The sequence below is a fragment of the Dermacentor variabilis genome, chromosome 5, assembly GCF_050947875.1.
Source record: "Dermacentor variabilis isolate Ectoservices chromosome 5, ASM5094787v1, whole genome shotgun sequence".
Taxonomy (NCBI): domain Eukaryota; kingdom Metazoa; phylum Arthropoda; class Arachnida; order Ixodida; family Ixodidae; genus Dermacentor; species Dermacentor variabilis.
The window spans coordinates 48,016,036-48,041,114 of NC_134572.1; the positions used below are offsets into that span (position 1 = coordinate 48,016,036).

At 43.5% G+C, this 25,079-nt stretch overlaps 2 protein-coding genes across 5 annotated transcripts in view; one reads left to right on the forward strand and one right to left on the reverse strand.

Moving 5' to 3' along the window:
* Nucleotides 1-9,463, forward strand: part of LOC142582545 (uncharacterized) — a 386,945-nt gene extending 377,482 nt beyond the window's left edge. For both annotated transcript variants that reach the window (XM_075692387.1, XM_075692389.1), the window contains 3 exons: nucleotides 218-346; nucleotides 962-2,149; nucleotides 2,400-9,463. In XM_075692387.1, the coding sequence (XP_075548502.1) occupies nucleotides 218-346; nucleotides 962-1,050 (218 nt within the window). In that variant the 3' untranslated portion in view covers nucleotides 1,051-2,149; nucleotides 2,400-9,463. The remainder of the gene's footprint in view (nucleotides 1-217; nucleotides 347-961; nucleotides 2,150-2,399) is intronic.
* Nucleotides 9,464-11,617: 2,154 nt separating this feature from the next.
* LOC142582547 (glycoprotein antigen BM86-like) overlaps nucleotides 11,618-25,079 on the reverse strand; it is a 54,080-nt gene continuing 40,618 nt past the window's right edge. For all 3 annotated transcript variants that reach the window (XM_075692393.1, XM_075692392.1, XM_075692391.1), the window contains 8 exons: nucleotides 24,539-24,681; nucleotides 21,637-21,807; nucleotides 19,232-19,336; nucleotides 17,878-17,950; nucleotides 17,415-17,470; nucleotides 14,969-15,056; nucleotides 13,805-13,886; nucleotides 11,618-12,262 (listed from right to left, as the gene is read on the reverse strand). In XM_075692393.1, coding sequence (XP_075548508.1) covers nucleotides 13,850-13,886; nucleotides 14,969-15,056; nucleotides 17,415-17,470; nucleotides 17,878-17,950; nucleotides 19,232-19,336; nucleotides 21,637-21,807; nucleotides 24,539-24,681 — 673 coding nt within the window. In that variant the 3' untranslated portion in view covers nucleotides 11,618-12,262; nucleotides 13,805-13,849. The remainder of the gene's footprint in view (nucleotides 12,263-13,804; nucleotides 13,887-14,968; nucleotides 15,057-17,414; nucleotides 17,471-17,877; nucleotides 17,951-19,231; nucleotides 19,337-21,636; nucleotides 21,808-24,538; nucleotides 24,682-25,079) is intronic.

Sequence of the window (25,079 nt, forward strand, 5' to 3'; positions counted from 1 at the left end):
ATAATCGCGCAGCAGGCGTGAATTGTGAGGGCAAGTAGGACTGATGTCTTATAATACTTTTAGGCAAATGTAGAGTGTGGCTTTAGAGAAAAAAAGGTTGAAATATACGTATTTGTTCTTCAGAACGTTGGAGGTGTTACAGATTTAAATTAGGAAAAATAACTTTAAGGATATGCACCAACAAACTTAACAAAGCCCATTGCACATGAACTTGCAGCTCCGTCTCAATGCGACGAAGAAATGCGAAAGAAGTGCACCAAGAAAGGCGCGGAATGCGTCACGGTGGATGGAAAGGCAATCTGCAAATGTCCTGAGGGAAAAGTTGATACGTCGCAAGGATGTTCAGGTGTGTTCAAGAATCATTCAGTGCCTACATTCACCATGCCAGACCATCTAGTTTCAGTTAAACGTCTGTACACGGCACATCCTCTTTGCAGCAGCGAATTATGTATTTAGCTAAGCTACCTTTAAACTTCTCGTCATGGCGCGGTTTTCTTGTGAAATAGATGAAATAGAAGCGTTAATTGACGCTGTTCGATGAAGTGCCTTTCTTTATTGTTAAAAAATAGGAATTATATGCATGACTGGTAATACAAAAAATATGGCGGACAATACCTCAAGAATTCAAAAGACACAGTAGACAACGTAAACAAACGTTTAGAGGAAGATAGAGGCTTGAAGGGATTAACAGTGGTCGAACAAGTACTATCGCTGGAGCCGACGTTTTGAGAAGGCGACGTGTCAGGGCAAGTAGGACAATTCACTAGTCGAAACAATGGCTCCAACGGCATTCCCTGTTCGACCAAATTAGACAGCGCAGCGCAGTGTTTTATAGTGGCTGTTCTCGTAGACTTTCCGCTACTAGAGCGAACTACTTCATTTATTCGACTAGCCCTAGTATGTGGCCGCTGTTCTTGGTTACACATTACACCACTGTGCATTTGTATTTTGCTCTTTGTAGATCCTGGACCATCCAGTGCTGTCTCAGTCTCTTCTACGACGCTTTTGTTACTGGCTGCCATGACTGCAGCTGCAGCTGCAGCTGCATAGTTGTAAGGATGATTACCAGGTCAAGTACCGAGAAGTGCTAGAAATACACAGAGTAAGCTGACAACAAATACCAAAGTGCATCTTCAAAAGTTATAAATTACACATAGTGTGTTTATAGTGCCCCTATGGTTCAGTTGATAATTACAGTGAAGCTCAGGTGCAGTTTCTCTTTCCTTGTTTAAAAAGATGAAAAACACAAGCATGTACTGGTGTTTTTGCATCTACCACTCTACCTGAAATGTAATTAGTTCTTAAAAGAAAAAGTGAGGTGATGGACGAATGAAATTCTTCCTGTTTACCTTCAAGTGTTTCAAAAAGGTGTAAACTTAGAAATAAAAAAAAAAACTACAACAAAACTCTACGAGAACTTTACTAATGAACTGTAGCACCACGTGTACAAGTTCGTAGCAAGTTGGCATCCCGAATCTCAAAAGGCACCTATCATTCGACTTGATTTTCATTACTTGTCGTATTCAACTACATGTCATGGGCATCAATTGAGTTGCTTACGTCAGTGGCACAATATTGAGTGGCAAGATGTTAAAACAAGTTAAACAAACAGGGGTAAAGGACATATGTGGGAGCAACATTAATATGATACAGTCTAACCCAGTTGTGACGAACAAGCGTATGCTCTAAAGATACTTCGATATATGATGTAATTTTGTTATTTGCAAAGGGGGGGGGGCGAGAAATAGCAATGACGAAGTTAATTTATTGGAAACAATATGCGCGTAGTAGGCAGTAGCTTTTGTGTTTGCCTTCAACACTTTCGAAATATGTCAGCGAGAATTGCGTTCTCAATACGCGAGATTCTGCAGAACATGCTGCAGTCCGTTTCGCTGAATGTCGGCTTCCAATACACTTTTCACAGCTTCTGGCACACTGCCGCGCATTCGTACACATGTGCTTGAGATTAAAAGAACGACAAAAACCATAATTCTATTCAATGCTTCGTTCGTGGCATGGAAGGGGCTTTACGATGGCCCCCGATTTGATGCAGGGAATTTGGTGTATGGAGTTCGTTATGAGCAATTTATTTTAAATAAGTATCGGTCAGTGAATTTCACGCATTCGATATAGAAATCACTTCATCCAGGTACCCGCCGTGGTTGCTCAGTGGCTATGGTGTTGGGCTGCTGAGCACGAGGTCGCGGGATCGAATCCCGGCCACGGCGGCCGCATTTCGATGGGGGCGAAATGCGAAAACACCCGTGTGCTTAGATTTAGGTGCACGTTAAAGAACCCCAGGTGGTCAAAATTTCCGGAGTCCTCCACTACGGCGTGCCTCATAATCAGAAAGTGGTTTTGGCACGTAAAACCCCAAATACTATTATTACTTCATCCAGGTTCGCCCATACAGGTTTGTTATTTCCTGGTATTTGATAGGTGTAGACGAATTTAGGTAGTTTTCATTGCGAATGTAGCTTTCGTGAGACCTGACTAATGTTAGGGACATAGGAAATTCGTCTCATCACGTAATTATTAGGGGGAAAGACTGCAGGCTATGACCATTGTATGATTCAGATCATTGGTGGCATCGGAAAAAATATTCAGCGAATGGACAGATACTACAAGCAGTGTTAAGTGTTATATTTCTATATCGGAGCGAAACAATCACTGCGAAAATGTGTACGTGATGTTACGTCAAATCACATCTTATTTGCAAACGTGTGTGTTTACACCACGGTGTAGGAATAATTTAGGTGCTGACACTCGCCGCTCCCCGTAGAGAGAACGCGCGGGCAGATTGTGTTCGCAGATGACCTTGAATCGGCGGTAGTTTTCGCCGCAAGGGTACAGATGGCGCTGTAGTATGGGAGCCCAGGGGCCCGCGCTGCCCGCTCGGGTGCGTTCAGAAATTTTCACGCCACGCGCGGGGTGAATACACGTGGTATAGGTGCAGAAGTGTACTTGCTGAAACTCGTGTGTGTGTGTGTGTGTGTGTGTGTGTGAAGGCTTCTCCGGATTCTCGAAAAGTGTTTGGTTGTGCCTGTCAGTCCTGTGAGTGCATTGTTCGGCTGATTGGTATTCTGCTGGGATTCACTCAACGTATACCACGCCGCGTCATGTGACGCCGAGTGCAATTAGTTGCGCTCAGGCTTGCTGCGCTTCAAAATGGGCAAGAAGTGCTTTGTACCGAATTGCAAGTCGGGGTATCGGACATGCACGGAGCGTGTGTCGCTTTTCAAGGCTCCGCGTGAACCCGAACGTTTAGAAAAGTGGCGACGGGCGATTCCGAGAGCAGACAGAGTTTTGCAGCCTACCGACCACGTGTGCGCGAAGCACTTCCCGAATGAAGTGATCTCTGCAACATATCACGCGGAATACAAGGGGAACGTCCTTCTGCACGCACAAAAAAAGCCGGTGCTCTCACCCGACGCTGTGCCTAGCATTTTCCCGAATTGCCCAGGATACTTGACTGTGCAGCAAAAAACGAGAAAACCTCCGCGGAAACGGCAGGCTCTGCCGCCGACTTCTCAGAAGCCTAAGAAGCAAGGACAGCCAGAAGCGTCGAATGCTTCTGAAGAGCTACACCTGGCCGTTGAAAATACACCAAGTTTATTGCTGGTTGACACAACGAGTTCAAAATATTCTGATGCCGAATCAACAGACGCGCCTTGTAAGAGGCCACGCTTGGATTTCAGCAGCGTCGCGCCCCCTCCACGTGAAGAAAAGGATCCTTTTCAACACGATACTGACACATTGAGTGGCACATGCACTGCCGACGCACCTAGTCACACAGCTGAAAAGGTAATTTCCTGTTTTAAATTCAGGTGGCATTCCTCCAGCCGCTTCACCTAAGCTCACTAGGCGCAACAAATCATGATATTGTTCTACAATACCTACTGAGCGGAAATTATCGTAAATACGATACGGTTGCTGCAGCCGTGTTTTCTTCCCTTCAGTATATTTATTTGATTATAATTAATTAGCCAGGATCTCATTGGACATCTAAGAGCACAGTGTGCTAGTAATCGCATAAGCTTTGCTCACTATTAGGTGCCATCCGGAAAGTGCACATTCATTTATTTAATTTCAGCGCCGTTCAGGCGTTAAAGAAGAGGTTGGTAACAGGAAAATTTTAGATTAATAAGAAATAATAAAATAGTAAGAAACATATAACACCGACTTGTTAAGAGAAGTAATGACATAATATAGATGACGTAAACGAAACTTTGGCTTAGTTCGGACGGCAGAAACATTCCTAATTCTATCATTTCTTTTCATTCAGCAACAAGTTTCTTCCTCATCTCAAAAAACTACGGAGCAAGAGAGAAGTCATGGACCAACGCAAGAGCAGCGACCCACCGAGTCCCTGTTCCTCCAGGACGGAGGACAGCAAATGACAATTTCCGCTCTGTCAGGCTGTGCTTCCAGCCTTAAACTCCCAAGTGAAGCCTGGGCAGTCCAAGTTTCTGACAGATTTGGGGTTAAATCTGTTGTTTTCAGTGAGCTAGAATTGCCGAAAGAGAGTAACCAGGCGCCTTTTCATAGAAAAGTACTAGAAGTAACCACATCACATAATGACTCCTTGTCAGTGAAATGTTTTGTTTATGGCCGTTTTGTTAACGTACAGACCATAAGTTCTGGTTTGCCCATGAATTCCCTAGCTGATATAGAGTGTGCAGTACGGGTCTTTCATGAAATGCATGTGTGTGCAGGTGGTCCCAGTGGTGAAATGTACAATAATATACGCCCCGAGTGCGCATATATTGACAAATGTGGAACCTGGCGGCACAACCGTTGCCTACTAGTGACAGAGAGTACAAGTTGCAATGCATGTGCTAAGTTAAAAGATGTACTTCGTATTCATGCTGCACGAAAGAAAAAGAATTCTCAACTGAAACACATTCGCATTCCGGCCAGTCCATCGAAAAAAACACGCATTGAAATGTTGCGGCGCGCCAGGATTGCCTGCTACAAGTCAAAAGTGCGGCTTCAAAAACAAAAACATAATCTTGAACAAGAATTGGCTAACTGCAAATCAAAACTACTAGAAATCAGTAATGAAACACTCGAACGCCTTTCCAGAGAAGCAAACCTTCCTGAAGCGCAAAAGCTGGTGTTGAAAGAGTGTGTAGCTGCAGGCAAAGCTCGCTCAAAAAACGGTAGAAGATACTCAGATGACTGGATCTTGCTCTGCCTTCTCCTCCATATTAGGTCACCTGGAGGATACAGATTCTTGATGGAGAGTGAAATTCTCGCCTTGCCTTCAGTACGAACAATACACCGCTACATCTCATTGGTGGGCTTTAAAACAGGCTTTGATAGTAAGTTTTTCATAGCCTTAAAAAAGAAACTTGAAAAGAAAGATGACTTCAAGCGGCACGGTATTATCATCTTTGATGAGATGCAAGTCCGTAAAAGTAAGGCTGTCAACTCAAAGACAATGACCTACGTCGGTCTGGCATCAGAGACGGAAAACAGTACCGAGCTTGCAGACCATGCTCTTGTTTTTATGTTCTGCCCTTTTGGTGAAAGTTATGCTCAGCCAATAGGTGTTTTTGCAGCAAAAGGTGCCACGAGGGGTACTATTCTTGCACAGTTGCTCCTTCAGGCAATTTTACTTATGGAGGAAGCTGGAGCAAAAATTCATGGGTTTGTTTGTGATGGAGCTTCGACAAACAGGACTATGTGGCGAACACTGGGTATAAGTGGGTCACTAGAAGCCTGCCGGAACTCCTTCACACATCCAAGCGACCCCACACGAAAAGTTTTTGCATTTTCTGATGCTCCACACCTCTTTAAATGCATCAGGAACCGTCTTTTGCAACAAAGGTACCTGAAAAAGGAGGGACGTTGGATTAGGTGGGAGGACTATGCAGCAGTTTATAAAGAAGACCAAGCGAATGTTGGAGCTTTGAAGGTGTGTCCAAAAATAACACATTCCCACATTTATCCAAGCAACTGTGAAAAGATGCGGGTAAAGCTTGCCACGCAAGTGTTCAGTCGCTCGATGGCAGCAGGTATTGAATTTTACAGAAACCGTGGTGTGCGCAGTCTGGGAGACACTGAAGCCACGCAAGAATTCACATTGTTTCTTAATAATCTTTTCGATGCCTTGAACCGGCGGTTTCCTCATGAAGGTGTCACAAAGCAGGGCTCTGACCTAGGCATTCTGTCACGTGGGGTAGAATGGTTGGATAACTGGGAAAAGGGCTGCAGAGTGGAAATATCACGAAAGATATGTTCCTGACAAAAAGCACTTCTGAAGGGCTCCGAGTTACCTTGAGATCAACTAAAGAGCTTTGTGAGGTTCTTTTGCATCAGTACGAGTTCAGATACGTTCTTACAAATAAAATGAATCAAGATCCGATCGAAAGATTCTTTGGCAAGATAAGACTTGCTGGAAGCCAGAATGACCATCCTTCAATGCCAACATTTATGCAACTGTACAATACAATGTCCATTTACAGCCTTCTGAGGCCTCCCAAGTTTGGCAATTGCTGCGTGGTCGATGAGAAGCCATTACTAGACGCATCAGACTTCAGAGCCCTGATCGAACTAGGCAGTGCAAGCAACTCTTCGCCTGGCTTCATTGATCAGCTAAAAGAAAAGCTTGATAAACTGATTCTTGTTGAGGACTGGGAATGTGAGGATGTTATCACAGTAAACGGAAAGGATACAGCGCAAGTCGTTGACTGCATACTTTACTATGTGGTTGGATTCTTGAGCCGAAAGTTGATGAAAGCCACCACGTGCGATTGTTGCCGGTCTGCTTTTACCATTCCGCAAAACAGCTCTGCTGAAGCATCCCTGACCAACACAAAGAGCAGGGGTGGACTGTTGCACCCCAACGCGAATCTCTTTGAGCTGTTGAGAGTAGCTGAGGAGCACTTTGCAAAAAATGCCGACAGTCAGTCTGTATACTGGGAAACGGTGGAGCATGTGCTTGACACAAAGACCTTGACTTTTCCATGTGCTCAGCACAAAGAAGAGGTCATTGCACAAATTCTGCACTATTTCTTAACCATGAGAATGAGGCAGCACTGCAAAGCTGCAACCATGAACTTGAAAAAACAAGCTCAAGAGAAAAAAAAGCTTGCGAAACTTTGTTCATCCTGAATCGTGTTGCCAAGTTTACAGAATGTACTAATTTTGTTAGATTTTTTGTGAATGTATGTATTAAACAGTTTGTGCCATGCAATGTATAGTTTTGTAACAGGATAAATTATATGTTCAGCCCCCCTTTCAGCATGCCATTCCTAATATTCTACACAAATGTAAGAGCACTGTACACACCACCAGACCTACTTCAGGTCGGACATTTTTTTTTCTAATATAAGAGCGCGCATTGTTCTCTTGAAATGACAGAGTAGAATAGAAAAATTATGCCCATTCATGGGCAACTAGCGCAAGATATACTGCTTTGAGAGTTGCGATGGATTTAGCCGTGTGACATGCCCTTCATCAAGCTGTACTGCACACGGCTTGCAGTACTGGCGCAAAGTATAACCGCCATCGCCTTAACACTGAGCAGAAGCCTGCGTAGGGGTCGCGTGTCGAGCGAAGTTTGTAACCAAGTACATGTGTAAGCTAGAGGTGCAATGGTTCAAGGTGCTTTGAGGACGTTTATTTTGTAAAGAGGAAGATGAGCAGCGGCGGCAGCCGCACCGCCAGCGCACAGCGCGAGATTGCTGGGTTGACGACCGAAGCTCGGAACGGCATTTTGGCTAGCTGTCCTTACGCTATTTCCCCGAAAATCCGGCTACAATTTATTTATTTTTGCTTTAATTAGCTAGCATTGGCGGGCGCAACTAGAAAATACGATTGATACACTGGCTTCAACGTATGCTAGATACCAGATCTATAATAAAAACGTCGTCGAGAAATCAGTTGCACATTCATTTAGATAATCAGTCTTGTTACTGCAGAATCCCGGTGTATTCATGCCTGTGCATACTTTTCTATATACCCCGATATCGAGCTCGACAAACGAGCAACGCTTAGCATCGATAACCTACGCAGCGCAAATCCGAGAGCCTCCACCTACTAGCGCCACCTGTCGCCGGGAAACGGAAACAGCGCCGGCGGCGAACACAACCAGGACGGTGCGCCGGCCGCAGTGTCAACACCTAAATTATTCTTACACCGTGGTTTACACTAAGCCACTCATACTATGTTCTGGGCACGATCGGAAGCAGCGCACTTTGGCAGCTTTTGTGACTGTGCGCTCAATCGCTTGTCGATAACTTCAGATTTGCGATGTCTTTCATGCAGTCATTACGCCATATAATGCGACATCGAGTATAAGACAATGTGACATCGATTTAGATGATACATGTCTATGTATTTTATAAGTGACACACCATTTCTTGCTCGCTAGTGCCAACAGTGGTGTTGCCTGCTATGCATTAAACGGAAATATATAGGAGGGAACGAAGCCCTTAGCAGACTATCTCTAGTCTCCGATGCGACTTATCTTTCCAATTAGAAAATACGCAGGACTGATAAGTGCAGTGACTTATGAATGTCGCACAAGCCGAACCAGTTCTCGAAGGGAACAGAATCCGTTAATGACGCCCTTCGAGGAACTCGTGCCAAACAACTAACCACACGGAGATAGACGCAGTTTTACGATTTCTGTAGGACAAACGCTTTCTGTGTCTGTGCAGATAAAAAACTCGAACAATTCTTCTGCTGCTTCTCTTTCACATTGGTAGCGCTTTTGTTTGCTTCGTGCGTAGGGATCCGTGTGCAGTGGGAAAAGCAAAGGAATTTCCCATCACGTGCGGCTTTAAACCAAGTTTGCCAAGTTCGCCACTGAGCACCTTGTATATAACATTGTGTTAATTTGTTAACAATGCTATAATGATGAGTTACATGTCAAACTAATGTGTCCGTACTGAAATTATGTGTGCGTTTTAGAGTCGAAAGATGAATGTTCTTCTGTCATAATGATGAAAAGTGCAACTTTGAAGAACTGGCAGAGATTGTTTCCACTTTTTATTCGCGATAAGTGTTCAGTTACTTCGTTGTATGAAAGTGAATGCGTGCAAAATAAACTAGATAATTGCAAAGAATGTGTATTTTTGTGCAAGAAGAAAGCACCATGTAGCTTTTGGATAAGCTTAATGAAAAATTGCAGCTAAGCATTGGCCCAACCACACGAAAGTCGCGTTGCTGCCGTACTTGATGATGGCGACAATCGTGTGGTATCATAAATGGTTTCTGCATTCTTTTTGCTCTTCTTGAAAGTAAGCTTCTGATGGCGGGAGCACGACAAAACAACGAGAAGCCTGCGAGTGAGTTGCGGATCAACCATGGTCTCTGCTATTATTCGGGATTGTATTTATATTGAATATGCATGTGAAAATATGCTGTTGCAACACACCTGCTTTATTTTCCCGTGTCATTACGCAAAGATCACGTGTTCAATAAAACTACCAGTGAATAAATTTTTCCATAATGTCACAATGTCTATCATATGAAAAATTCTGATGAATACACGGCGATGGTTTTGAAATGCCTAGCGCCGTTCAGAGCGGATCCAAGAACTTTATTTTTGAAATGGTCCAAGTAAGGTAAGTCACGGCTACGTATTTTGCATTTTGAAGCGTAAACGAACGTGACAAAAACAATAAAAAGAAGGCTGCAATTTATTGAGCACATTTCAGAAGGATTCATCGTGTAGCAAAATTTTGCCAGTTACTTTTTTACGCGTCCGAAGTACAAAAAAAAAAACGGTGTGAAAATTGGCAGCAATTACATCTGCTATCTATGGAAGGAGCTAGCTTCAGAACTAAAGCTTTAGCTGTGTGCAGCTCAAGTGCTTTGATGGGATTTCATTCATTTAAGTACCACTCAACGGGAATTTCGCTATATACAGAAATTTATGATGTAGCTTACCCTATTTCTCCACCCTGCACTGATGAAGGAGGAAAAAACTACTCCTAAAAAGGAAGCACTCAGAAGGAGCGCGATTACATCGACGAACGCGTTGAGTTCTGGACAAAACGTAGCACAGTATTTCTGCTTGTCCGCCGAAAAATTACCATGACAGAAGCCAATTCAGCATGCAAAGGATATTTCTAATATATTCTTTTTAATAGCCCTTTACAGCTCTTATCTGCATATAGCAATGATGAGCGAAAAGACCAGAAAAAGAGAGAGCGAAAGAGAGACACACAGAGAAGCCATTTATCGGCAGGCATAGATCTTTGCCGGCCTGCTTATGACCGCTGACATACTACTATGCATAGGAAGGAGGAAAATGATTAAAATATTCCAGAGGGCAGTGGAAAAACAAAATGCAAATAAATACAGTATGAGCGAGTAAACCAGAAAGATATTTACAGGTCCTTGAAAATACTGAATGACAAGCTGTATTATTGTGGAAAGTTGGACGAATTGGTATGCATTCATATTAGTAACAGCACGAAGAAAACGACGACGGGTTGTCTTGTGTTCTTTCAATCCGTCAACGTTTTGTTCGCGCTGTCACCATAATGAATGGACGATAAGCCATTTACAGAAGCAAAGGCCTGGGGAGCCTGGCCTCGCAGTTCATCAGCCGAGAAAGTAATTCAAGTGCCTCTTCATTACCTGAAGGAAACAGTTGAGTGCCCGACTGTAAACATGCTGCACCTAGCTTAGTGCATGTGAAAGTGCGATATGAGACTCATGTATTCTATCGCTCATTCTTTCACTCCCGCATCCTCCTCCCCATGTGTAGTGTAGAAAACTGGACTCAGTTTGGTTAACCTCCCTGCCTTTCCTTCCTCCCTTCTCTCTCTCTCTAAAGGGTAAACAATGGGTGAACTGAGGCTTTTCTATGTCATTAAGTTTACCGAAAAGCCATTTTATGAAAGGTATCCAAAGAATCCAAAGCTCGCCGTTGTTCTGATGAGCAAGGCCTCTATATATATATATATATATATATATATATATATATATATATGTATATATATATATATATATATATATATACATATCAGTTAAATTACGTAGCATCATATATATATGATGCTACGTAACCTTAGTGCTGCGTGACAACTCTTGTCCATCTGGCACTCAAAACAAACTATCTTGTCGCGGTGTGCGGGGCTTTCAAGTAACATGGAAACGGTGCTACGCTCTATGCGATACAGACAACTTTTCGTGGATGCTACTTTCAATCGAAGCGTGTCGTATAATGTGTCTGACTGAGGAGAAAGTAGTCGCGGAATTCTCGATCTTACTACGGAGTCAAACAATCGCAGAATATTGGTGAAACGGCAAACTTCGGAGGCGATTCCTTCCTTCATATGCCCGTTTCTTTTTTTGCAATATACAAGTCGTCGGTACACATAAAAAATATTATTTTGAAATTTCCCTATTGAAGTCCGTTTCAAACAGCTTTATCCGCTATTCGGCTTCCCGAGATACCGGAGTGTTCAGGTATCCACTGGAAGGTGATGCAATGAAAACACAGGGACATGCCTTGAATAGCAAGATCACTTGTGGTGGTGGTGCATAAACACATAAACAAATGGGAAAGATAAAATGTAGCATAAAGGTAATAAAACGACAAAGTTGTCTTGTCCATGTGTGTACATTCTTAATAATACAACGAACCATATGATCACTTCGTGTCTGCGTCATTTATTAATCCGAGCACCTTTGCTTTTGTTCAGTGCTGGCACAAACTAATAGCTCGTTTACGTGAGCTTCATACGATGATCCTGGGGCCGTTCCTTTAAATTTTGTCTTACTTACTGAAAAAAAAATGCATTTACCAGTTATTTGAAACATATGTTTCTGTTTTGTGGCCTTAGCTTGAATAGAAACACTTTAATGTATATATTTGGGGATAGCTCTAATAGAGAAATTTATCATTTGAACGGCTTTCCTCGCACCAAAAATGCGCCATTATGAAACCAATGTCTTGGACCAACTACATATTATGAAGTTTTTTTTCGGGCTCCAAGGCCACTTCCTTCCATCTTGCTGCCACTATTATGCAGTAAATAAGGGTCCTTGCCCACATTACATGCGAACTTCTTGTGTAGGCGGAGTCGTACATGCAAACTACTAACATACGCGATGTTTAACTATGCGCTTATCCTTTTTGATGCTATTTAAGCAAAATCATGACGTCTATCGCAAATAGCAGTGGACCAAGCGTTCCTTTAACGCTTCAGAAGGTCGCGCAACTCTGCAGCATTCAGAATCATTCCAAACTTCGGCTATAACAGTGCCGCAGCTGAGCTGGAGAAATTTTCTTCACCTGCATAGAGTAAATAAAGCGATAGAAAATTGAATGAGCTTAGTAATCAGTGATTGACACAAAAACACAAAGCACTAACAGACGCAAAGTAATATTGTAGACCTATTGCTGACGACGGCGCATCTTATGGTCGTAAAGTGCATGAGCCTAACAGCAAAATTTTAACTTTCTTTGTGTTACTTACACGCTATCACACTATATACCCCGACATCTACCCGAGCCAGACGTGCAAGGTCTGTAAAACTGAATCGGCAACACTCCCTCACATGCTATGGGAGTGCAAGCATCAATACCAAGACCTTAATCCCGTGACCCTCTCTTCGAGATGGCACACCGCCCTGCGCAGCTCCCATCTCGACGACCAACTCTGGGCGACCCAGCAGGCCTACGAAGCGACGAAGAGGCAAGACCTCGACGTCCCATCGTGGGAGGCCTAGGCCCCGCCAACTGAACTGCTGGTGCTCATTAAAGTTCACACTCTCTCTCTCTCTCTCTCTCTCTCTCTTTGTGTTACTTAAAACAACTGTTTATGCACATTATTTGCCCAATCTTTTTACTGAGCTACTATGACGCGCCTTCCAGTAGCGCGGAAGCTTCTAAACAATATGTTCTCTTTAGAGCATTATGTTTCTGATACTTCTATAGTCCTTGGATTATAAATTGTGCAGCTGCCGTACGCAAGAAATCTACGTCCTTTTTGTCCAATCCAGAATCCCAGCAAGCACTGCAAGCTAGTACAAACTAGAAGTCGAAAAACGTGCTGAGAGGCATTGTTGCGTGCGATGATGTGCTGCAATTATTCTAAAATGCGAAATGTTGACCAGCTACACTTGTTTATCGCAGAAGGGTACTTTATTAATTAAGAATATCTTATGGGTCTCCCTGCTGCATGCCGTAGCAAGAGACAGCACACATTTAATTACAAGTCGTCATATTTCGAACCTTTGGCACACATTAGCTTCCAATGCGAAAAACATTGTCTCCTTAGTTCAGAAACAGCAAGAAGAAAGTACCCAGTTACTGTCCTATAATTAAATGCAGCTCATACAGTATGAGTACTCGTCAAAACGTCTTCATTGAAAAGTCTTCAGTTCTTTACATTGGGACACAATATCATGCAGAACGCCCTTATGATGAACTACAGCCAATGGGTTGGTAAACCATAATGAAAGCGACTACATCACGGAACCGGAAAAGATACGTCCCTGTTATTCGCGCCTTTTCTCTTTCTGCGCTACAGATAACTGCAGATACAGTAACTACAGTAACTACAGATAACATCAGCTTAAAAAACTAAATTGAGACGCTGGTACGAATTCTCGCGAAACCTACCCCTACGTTGTATGGGAGCGCTCATCCTCGCAACGTCTTCGCTCTGCTTGCACGACAAATGAAGCCAAATATTTCACATAGGCTGAAAAATTCACATAATTTCAAATAATACGAAAAACGATTGATGATTTTTTTATACATCCTCGAAGCAGCTTGACAATGGCAAATAATTCTGGAACAAAGTGTGTATTGATGGGCGAGTCTACTTACATGACTATGTTCTTTGCCTCAACTGGTTTTCATATGAACTTGAAGCTAAAGATTCTCACTGGACACAGTCTTATTTTTCAACCTGTAAATAAAGTACAGACGAATGCTGTCACGACATTACGAACGTTTTGAATGTTAGCTATCTCTCTTCCTTTATTTTCTCAATGGGACCGCGTTCAAAACGTACCGTTTGTCTTTTTTCTCACCTTAAATCAGTATAAATTGTACGTAGTTTTGTCGGGCAGATAGGCATAGCCTCATTATTTTAGGAGAGAAACTGCACATTCAAGCAACATATGCCAACAAAATTATTATTTGTACTACATTTATTTTTTTTTGCTTTAGCGTCAATACGGTTCTATGCAAACATATCATTAAAACTTTTACTGAGAAAGAAACGCTTAGTGGAATACGGCACCTTGTGAGTGCCGTCATTCGTTGAATTCTAAGCGACGCCAATTTTTTCAGACTGCATGCATATCTGTAAAACAAAGTTAGGACGGTGACACGAAAACCGCGTCGCTGATAACGATTCCAAAGCTCCAACTTGGGCAGACAAGTCAGCTGTGAAGTAGCTTATTTCTTTTGCAGATGTAGGGGAAATAGTGACGTGAGTTGACCACTAAGATTACCGCAGTTCCCGCCAAAATGTGTTACTCTTTTTATTATTTCTTAGTCTCGCTTACCATCTTTTGAAATAATTATTTTACAAAATTTTTTTACAAATCCTCTACGGGTTTGAGCATGTGCTCAAACAGTAATAACCAGACAGTAATAAAGAGCTCGGACAATAATAACCAGCTAGATGTGTGCAAAACGTCAAAACTATGCACACCGGTGATCGTGCCTAATACGTAACACCGGCCACGTTGGCTCAGTGGCTATAGCAATCTTGCTGAGCACGAGGTCGAGACTTTGGTTCCAGACCGCGATGGCTCTATTTTCAATAAAGTCGGGCAGAATGCAAACCCGATGATCGAAATAAATACGTAGCCCCCAATTACGACGTCTCTTATAACCCATTGTGAAGTTTCGGGGTGTTAACGCCCACGATTCAATTTGTCTTTGTTTTATACCTAGCTGCGCTGCTATATTGCTTTAGCCAGAGTAACGAAAATGACAATCACATTGAATGAACGTTGAATTGAGGGGCGATTGTCCTACCTTCTAATTACTGCGCCGGAAATGCCGAGGCAAATTATAATGAACAGTCCAAGAATAACGCCGACAATAGTAGTATTTCTCTGTGCAGCTGTAAAAAAAGGTAGAACATGTATTTTTCAGGTACGATCAAAAGCCAATGCTCTACAAGTTTGCAGCGCGCACGCACATTTACACACACGCACACACACACACACACACACACACACACACACACACACACACACACACACACACACACACACACACACACACACACGCACGCACACACACACACACACGCACGCACACACACACACACGCACGCATGCATGCACGCACACGCACACGCACTCACACACACACACACACACACACACACACACACACACACACACACACACACACACACGCACACGCACACGCACACGCACACACACACACACACACACACACACACACACACACACACACACACACACACGCACGCACGCATGCACGCACGCACGCACGCACATGCACACGCAGGCGCACGCACACGCACACGCACACGCACTCACACTCACACTCACACTCACACACACACGCACACACACGCACACACACGCACACACAAGTGCACGTTAGACTAAGTTGCAGCCGTTTCCGAGAGCTGAGAGAAAGAGGAAGGTGTGTTTCGGCCCAAGCGTCGAAGTTTAATTGGCTGTGATACAGACAACATAGATTTATTTCTGCATTTCTCAACCTTTAGGTAGGCTGGTCATAAGAGAAAAGATGTGGAATCTTGAAAAAAAATTTACAAGATGCTTATTACGAGATGTCATTGCGTCGTCAGTTCTTTTTCTTTTTTTTGCAATGTTCGCTACGCAAGAATATGACATGAAATTCCCAGTTGTGCATGAGACCTACTCCAATAGCTTCCTCCTAATACTTCCAGAGTTTTACAGGGAAACAAGTAGATATGTCATTGCGATGTTTCCTCAAGATAAACAACAAAGAAAAACCTCCTAAGCAATCAATTTTGGTAATTAACGATCTCCATGAATCCTTCATCATCATCATCAGCCTGGTTACACCCACTGCAGGGCAAAGGCCTCTCCCATATTTCTCCAACAGCCCCGGTCATGTACTAATTGTGGCCATGCCGTCCCTGCAAACTTCTTAATCTCATCCGCCCACCTAACTTTCTGCCGCCCCCTGCTACGCTTCCCTACCCTTGGAATCCAGTCCGTAACCCTTAATGACCATCGGTTATCTTCCCTCCTCATTACATGTCCTGCCCATGCCCATTTCTTTTTCTTGATTTCAACTAAGATGTCGTTAACTCGCGTTTGTTCCCTCACCCAATCTGCTCTTTTCTTATCCCTTAACGTTACACCTATCATTCTTCTTTCCATAGCTCGTTGCGTCGTCCTCAATTTGAGTAGAACCCTTTTCGTAAGCCTCCATGTTTCTGCCCCGTAGGTGAGTACTGGTAAGACACAGCTATTATACACTTTTCTCTTGAGGGATAATGGCAACTTGCTGTTCATGATCTGAGAATGCCTGCCAAACGCAGCCCAGCCCATTCTTATTCTTCTGATTATTTCCGTCTCATGAATCCTTATATGTCCAGTAAGTTTTGAGAGAAAATACAGCATCTTAACAACCTTGCAACCTTCATATGGAGCCTCAGGATATATCCAATTCTTTCTGCTTCCACAGGTTCACGTTGAGGCGCTTCTGTTCCCCATATCTCAGTGCGGCAGACGAATGTCTCATTCCTCGAATTATACTATTTTGAAGGGCTACTCACCACGCCCCATTGCAAATTTGGCTCTACATTGTAAGTCACAGGGTGCCGTTTGTGGAGCCTTTTAGCGCAAAAATGTTTTGAAGTGGTTTATTATAAGTGATAGTAGAAATAAATGTCGCATTATTATGCTGTGAGCGAATGAGCTTCCCTGACAACAGAGACGCTCTCTCCCGTTGCCTCGACTAGCGACATTTCTTCCCAGTCCTCTCCCATATCATAGCTGAGCAACCACGTCGTGGTTACGTCACGAGCCCAGCCACATTTTCTTTTATTGTCCTCAGCAATCTTATTTATTTTTTGCTGCACGGAGCACCCCCACATCCCCCCCCCCCCCCTGGCGGCCGTATTGTGCGTTCCGCATCGTGTGATCTATTGATGGCACGTGACATAATGGATGATGTTGCTGGCATGACCTATTACGTAGAGGCATTTATTCCGGCTACCTTGACCTTCTTGATGGGTAAGTGCTGTGAAATTGACATCTTTTTTTGCACCAGCATAAAGATGTGAGAGCTCATTGCAAAAGAAAAAAAAGGGCGCCCCTGTTGATACAAGAAAATAAAATTACCTACCGAAAGACAGTGGCTATTCCTACCTACCCCTAGCTTTTCATTACCACCTCATTAAGTTAAAGTCATTAAAATCATTTTTGCACTTCACATAAAGATGCCATACCGGTGTACTTTTCGAAATGAACTTCACAGCTTGGCCCTGTGTAGCTCGGCTGACATCTGTAAAAAAGTAATGATAGAAATCCAAATTACAGAAAAAATCTGCTCCTGAGCATAATCGAAGAATCACATAGTTCATGTATTCTACCATAAAATGTATCTGTGCCATAAATGCTGCTGTAATAGATTAATCATGTTTACATAATCAAAAATATGTATTAAGTTTTTTCACATTAGTAGATTTATATTTGTGTTATCACCGTAGTAAGTATAATAATGTTTAAAGACATGGATAAGTTTTCTGCAGTTCTGCAATATTTTTTCTTCATTTACGCAATGACACTTCAGTTCATTTTGCATGTTCCAACTGCATCTTGGAAGCAAACTTTTTTCTTTTAGCTGTATCAGTAAGGGTCCCCCACGGAACGCCATAACAATCCGAACCTGTAGTACACGAAGAAACGTACCGACAGTAGTAGGAGACCTTCTCACTTCTTTCACAGACGCCGCGATTCTTGCAAGGATTCTTGTCACATATTGCTGAAGAAGGCAATCAAGAATCCCAGTCAGCCATTTGGCAAGTCACTGTACTTCAACGTAGAGGAACGCTCTTATAATACGTTGGGCCTAGGTGCCCGAAGCTACCAGTTATTGCCTTCGAAACAGTGCTGCAAATATACGACTACTGCGAAAGCGAGTAATGAAAGTTGAACAAGAACAGCTCTTTACCGAGAAGTTGTCCCAGCTGCGACAAACGTGTAGTGCTGCTATAGTCATGACTATTTAAGGTGCAATATACTGCGCTAAACATAGGTGACAAAATGTTGCAGTTACGTTCATCACAGTATGTAATAAAGAAGTGCTGAGACTTACACACTCTTTTTCCTCATTATTTCGGAAAGCACCGGCTGAGGAGTATTAATAAAAGATGTTACGTCGAAAACCACCATGGAAAAATTTCGGACGAGAGAGAGTAGCGGTGGCATCGGCTACACGACATAAAACACAGAAGCCATAACAAAACAACAAAGAGGAGTGAGCTGGAGTAAAACCAGAGATTAGTGATGTATGTAAAATATGAGACAATAAACCGCTTTTCCTATAGACGAGAACACTGATCGCGTGCAATGTTTCCGCGAAACGTGAGCGGAACTCCAAGAGCTGTTCTGGAACGGAAAACTAAATTTCCTAGGAATAAATTAACTGTGCTTTACGGTACCAAAGTATGCAGTAGGTGCCTCTTATGTATTGTGTATGTAATGCAGATCGTTAAAAGCAAATGCGTGTGTTTCAGTTAGGAACAGATTCATCGATATTCTTCCAGTCACACCTCGATTGTCAGTTCTACATGCAACTAAAATACGTTTACCAGGCTGTGTATGAGAACATTTCCCAGGAATGTGACTACCACACATCCTTTTCCTTACGTATAGTGTTCTTAGTATCACAGTATACTTCGGAAAAGTCGCGGTCGCCTCCGTACTGTGTTCGTTGTCATGCGGAGTTGTGTGGAAAGGACAAGTGCGGTGGTTAAGCAATGTAAGCATACGATTGCTTCACTCACTCATTGAAGCGCAAATATCAGAATGCGCAGTTATTGTTATTACATTTTCTTGCGCCACCTAGCAAAGAGCAAAAGGAGCGAAGATGCATGACGAGCTCTGGCTACCCAGTGGTGTTCGCGACCCATCGCAGTCGGTCGTACACCTTCGCCCCTGTTGTTTTCGCTAGGTTGCGCGATAGCCCTTTTGATCCATACAGATGCCTTGCAGCATCTCCGCATTTAGTTGATGGTCCTCGAACGGGACGTGAAATACTTACGAACGCAGACGCCTTCGGTGGATTCGACGTAATTTGTGTGGCAGACGCACTTGCCCTCCAAGCACTGTCGTTCTGGCTCCGTGCAGTACTCCTCGCATTTTCGCTCTGAAAAGAAAACACAGCGCACGTTCACTTCTTTGGGTGGATCGTAAAGGGATAATAGCGAGTTACCGTAAGGGATGCCGAAAAAAAATTGCCATTGATACTTATTTATCTAGCTCCCATAAACTGGCTTTGTGTTGTTGCTAGAGGTGTTATTGCTCAGGCTTTATTAATAGGTTATTAACTTACAGCGTTAGTATTCCAGTTCCTTCGACACCTAGTGAGAAAACGTTATCAGTGTCTTTAGAAGTAATAAGACCATAATTCTGACTGCTTTATGTGCTTCATTTAATTCGGGGGGTTTGTGTGCTAAAACCACGATATGATTATGAGGCACTGCGGATAATGGGGGACTCCGTATTAATTTCGACCCGCCGGGTTTATTAGCGTCACCAAGTGCTTGGTACACGGGCATTTTGACATTTCACCCTCATGAAAATGCGGCCGCCGCGGCCGAGATTTGATCCCACGACCTTGTACTCAGTGGCACAATGCCAAAGCCACTAAGCAACCACGGCAGGTGTGTTTTATGTGTGTTCGATTAACAAACCTAATTTATATAGAGCAAGAAGAATTGACGGAACTAATGGGTTGATTCATTGTTACTATCAACAAAATGAAGACAACAGATAATGAAATCATAGGGGAAAGTAACCAGATTGAACGAGCTTTCGAGGAAACCCATACAGGTTCCTTGAAAGAAAAGCCTCGCAGTTGAAGAAAAATTCGTCGTAGTCCGGGACTCAAACGTGCGACCATCGCCTTTCCGTCGAACTCTTGCATTTGCTTCGAGCTGTTGATAAGTTCGACTTCGCCCTGCCATCTGCTAGAGGCCTGGTTAGCTCAGCTGGCAGAGCGGCTGCCTCGAAAAGGCGGTGGTCCCGGGTTCGAGTCCTGGATCAGGATGAATTTTCTTCAACTGCGAGGCTTTTCTTTCGAGGAACCCGTATGGGTTTTCTTTGTAGCAATTGCTATGATTGAGCGGATGTCGCATGTTTCCTTTATTAATCACTTCTCTCCCCCTTGCGGGTTTCCGCAGAACTTTCACGTCTAGCTGGAGAATGAAATGGAGAAATAATGAAGGAAAGCCGAATGAAAAGTGAAAGAAAGACAACTCGCCGAACCTAGAACCTTGACATGACGTCTAGGATTGTCTACCAATGAAGCTTCGGCAGTGCCCCCCCCGCCCCCTCGTCAACATCCTTAAGTATTTGTGTATGCGTGTAGTAAACCTAGCCCTAGGAATGAGTTACCAGCTCCACTCATGGCCCAGGAGGTGGACGTGGAACCTATTATAAACCATAGGCGCGGCTTTATTGTCTGTAGGCCTTTTTGTTTTTACCAGTATGTATAGAGAACTGTAATGGGACACTGACGGGAGGAAAAAAAAGTATTTCAGCTTTATTAGTGCATTACCTAAGCATCTGAAACCACAACAAAGTAATTCTTTGAGACGCGGCTTGGTAGGACAGAACAGACGCAAAGATGAAAGAGAGGTGGTCCGAACGCGACCTTTTCTTTTTATTTTATTATTATTACTATTCTTATTCCCTGTATTCAATGACATGTGTGTGCAGGTAGGACAGTGTCACCTATAACTGTTCTCTTAATTAATAAATGGGCTCGGAAAAAGTACCAGACAAAAAATGTAGAAATTACTCTAGTGACAGAAGTCCTAATGTTCACACACGCAAAGGAAACAACTTTCTGAGCAATTCGCAAGCTTTAAAGTGTTCATGTTAACATACACTCGGGGACCCTCGTGGGTGGAAAACACAACGCACACTTATATGTTCCCGCACCAGCCAGCCATGACGTCATGGCTTTTGACAAGGATTACTCGAAACTAGATCATTTTTTTTATCCGTAAAAATTGACTGCACTGCATTCTAAAAGAGATAATTTAAAGAGCTTTTATTGGGCCACAACAGCAGAAATACGAAGGAAAAAAACCTATATCTGTTGCGTCATAATGATATGCCGGCGCTAGAGTTTCAACGGAAAGTTAACTTAAGAAAGCTGTCATCTTTATTTTATCTTCTAATTATTAACCTATTACAGCAGAATTAACGAGAATAAAGTTTCGAAAGAATGCGTTATCAGTCAAGACTAGCTTAATGTTTTCCTTTATTGGCCCTTTAAGTGATAATAAGTACATCTCTGTAGTCTCTTGCACACGTCGCTGTAGGAGCTTGGTATAAGTCACTGGAAAAGCCTACGCACTCTGTAACTTTTCATTTAATTATCTAACAACAACAGGAAATGCTTGAAAACTTAGCTGTGACTTTCTTGGTTCATCGTACCTGCACAAAGGTCGACCTTGAGAGCTCCCTGTCCGTATGACGCCATTGTGCTGTACGCTTTTGTGCACTTCAGTGCGTACGAATTCTCGTTCTTAACACATTCGTACTGCTTCCCAAACTTCTGCGCTACATCCTTCAGGTAGGTGTCGCACAGGTTCTCCTCTGTTACCGCTGTGAACAAAATTAATAGAAAATTTTCATTAGTTTTCGCTGCTCTCATTTTCATTAGTGGCTGAAAAAGAAGTCCGTAATAATTCGCCCTGTCATAAATCAGTGATTTATCGGAGGTGGTGTGAGAACGTGCGTCTTATTGATGACATATTTCTATAAACTTGTGTAAGGTGGTGGTGTAGATGCCTTTAAGATTGAAATAGTGGCCTCAGGGCCTAGGTTAGTATCAATTTCGTATATCAGGGAATTCAAGCCGGCGTCCGTGATATAAGAAAGGAGTTGAACTAAAATGTAGGCCATGAACGCACATTCTGAGACCATCCGAGTCTGTAGGTGAGATCAACCCTCAAGGAAGGCCGCTTCCGTTGGATGTCGTTTGCGGTATCCGTGAAGCACAAGGGGCATGCAAGGAGGCAGTGTGCGCGGTCCATTAGAGGATGCACGAGTGCCCTCGTTTGCAAAGTTCTTGTGCCGGCAATAGAAAGTGAAGGCGTCTGAAAACGTTAGGCATGCCTATTCTTTACCAACGTCATAGGAATTAAAATACGGCCATCACGCGGTGCTTCTTATCACAACCTGCGTCTTTTCCCTTTATTTCTATAATAATAAAATTTTTCTATAATACAGAAAAAAAAGATTAAAATTCGACTCCAACGAATTTACGCACATTTCTATGCCAATACACAGATATACTGCCACACAAGTTTACGTTTTACCAGAAGATGTTTTCGTGGAATAAATAAATAAATAAATAAATAAATAAATAAATAAATAGCAAGAACTCAAGGCATAAACACTCCAGCTGTGAGTGAATAGCTTCGCTACGCAGCTGCCGACGAAGTCGGATACGTCACGCCGACAACGCCAGGATCGCAGAAAATTTCCACCGTCTACAGTTCGAGATGTTGAAAGTTGCACGCATACAGAAACCTGGCGATCAGCGCATGCGCACAATGTGGGTGGTGAGTGAGCTCTTTTTCGTTTGTCGAAGGCGCTAACTATGCATGGTATATATCGCACTGACCGCGCCAAAGCGCGCTGTAGGCCACGCGGTGCGCTTGCTGCGCGCACTGACGCTGTAGATTCTAGAGCGTCCACATCGCGCCGGTGTGCATACCGTAACTGCACCGCTCGTGACCTGCGCCCGCGGCACAACGGACTGCATGCACGTCTTTACAGAAGTGATGCGCAATATGGGCGTTCGCTTGAGCATCGCTGCGCACTGCTGAGCAACTGCTTTCCCTTTGCACTTCTGCAAGCGAGCAAATTCCGTAGAATTTATCGCAATAATTGCTAGATTTAACTCTGGCGCTACAGTCGTTCAGCCGCCATGGGAATGATTGGCAGTACGTGGATTGGCTTGATCTTCGTGCTTGCGAATTCAGACGTTCTTGTCGGCTTTGTTTGTTACGCTTTATCTGCCTTCGCTGTCCTAAATTTCAGAGCAATCTATAGTGTGCTAATGTGCAGAAGACTCTGCGAACACGCATAATCGCTGGTAATTGCAACGGTTCGGCCTGCCAAGGTGGCCAAATTGAAACGCGCCTAGCATCTCAACGGCTTGATCGCGAGAATTTCATACGGGCCTTCTATACCGCTTGTCGGTGCACGCGTCCGTGGCGTAATGGTTTCAATATCGGGCTTCTGTGCTAGCCATGCAGGAAGGAATAAGATAGGAGGGAGTATTATGTCACGCAGCCAGCTTTGACAAACGAACGCTCCGCGAAGCCACAGTGGTGCACGAAGACGTAACCTCTTGCATCGAGATCATGGAGCAAGAATCGAGATTTGCTGAGACGTTTGGTTCCCAGTAGCTATTCCAGTAGTTTTTATTAGATGCGCGTTTGTCCGGCTGTCCTGCTGTGGCTCTGCCTGCAGAGCAAGAGCACTAAAACAAATCGCGCACTTTGAGTTGCGGTCACGTGTTGGGCCGATAGGTGTGGCTTTAATCGCGTTGTGTTATGCTCTCTAGCTCCGATATTTTTCCTTCCTCCATGGTGCTGATGATCCTTTGCTCGAATCCTCCCATCGGACAATCTTAACAATATTTATTTAATCGCTCATTACATGGTACCTCGTTGGAAATGACGAGTTTACAAAGTCACGTATCCGTTTGAAGCCAGAAGGACGAAATTTAGGCAAATCCTTGCACTACCCATCATTCCATAAAGGAAGGAAAAAGTTAGGAGAGAGCATTGCGTCACGCAGCCAGCCTCCGTGACGCAATCCAACGCTCCGTGACGCTAGTCCATTTGCTCAGAGACAGTCCAACACGTGACCTCTTGGGCCGAGATCACGAGGCAAAAATCGAGATTTGCCGACATGGAGTATCTTTTTCCTTCCTCCATGCGAATTGGTAGTGAAAAAAAAATCAACCTCAAATCAAATCAAAAGTACTAAAACCTACCCTGCGCTTTGACGTATCCTACATGCTCTGACGTTTTCAACACGTGTTGGGATGACACTATTGGCTTCAACTGCGTTGCGGGATGCTCCCTCCTAACGTTATCCTTCCTCTTGGCATCATTCCAATACTGGATGAATACCCTCTTCCCACTTCCGTAGACACAAGCGCCAGAGTTCCCTCTAGTAATTATTGTATGAAACTTTATGGCAAATTCTACCGCCAAGTGGCGGTTATTGTTAACAGTGCCAAAATAAAAAGAAAGAGCATTAGTAATAAAGACAGCATTTTAGAGAATGACATCTTAAAGCCCTTTGAACCAAGTACCTGATACACTTCCGTTGACTACGTACAAATCCGGCGGAAAAAAGCAAATATTTTCTCCTTTGGTGTCATCACATCTCTGCAGTTTTTCGAGGGAAGCCTGGTCTTGTGGCGTTTTGAAGTTCAGCTCCACTTTGTATTCGTCCCTGCGAGATGTTACAGTTGCGTCGAATGTCAATAAATGGGCATATCGCGTAATAAAGAGCAGAAGGAGTAAATCAACAGTAAATTTAACTGGTCATGTTACTGACTCAGTTTCATACATTACACGAAAATAAATTAATCGGTTATGCATCTTACGCAATCCACAACTGCGCATGATTGTTATTTACCCGCCGTGGTGGCTTAGTGGTTATGGTGTTGCGCTGCTAAGCACGAGGTCGCAGACTGAAATCCCGGCCGCGTCGGCCGCATTTCGATGAGGGCTAAATGTAAAAAAAAAAAAAAAAAGAAAAGAACGCCCGTGTCCCGGGCTTTGGGGCACATTGAAGAGCCCCTGGTGGTCGAAATTTTCGGAGTCGCCCTCTACGGCGTGCCTGATAAT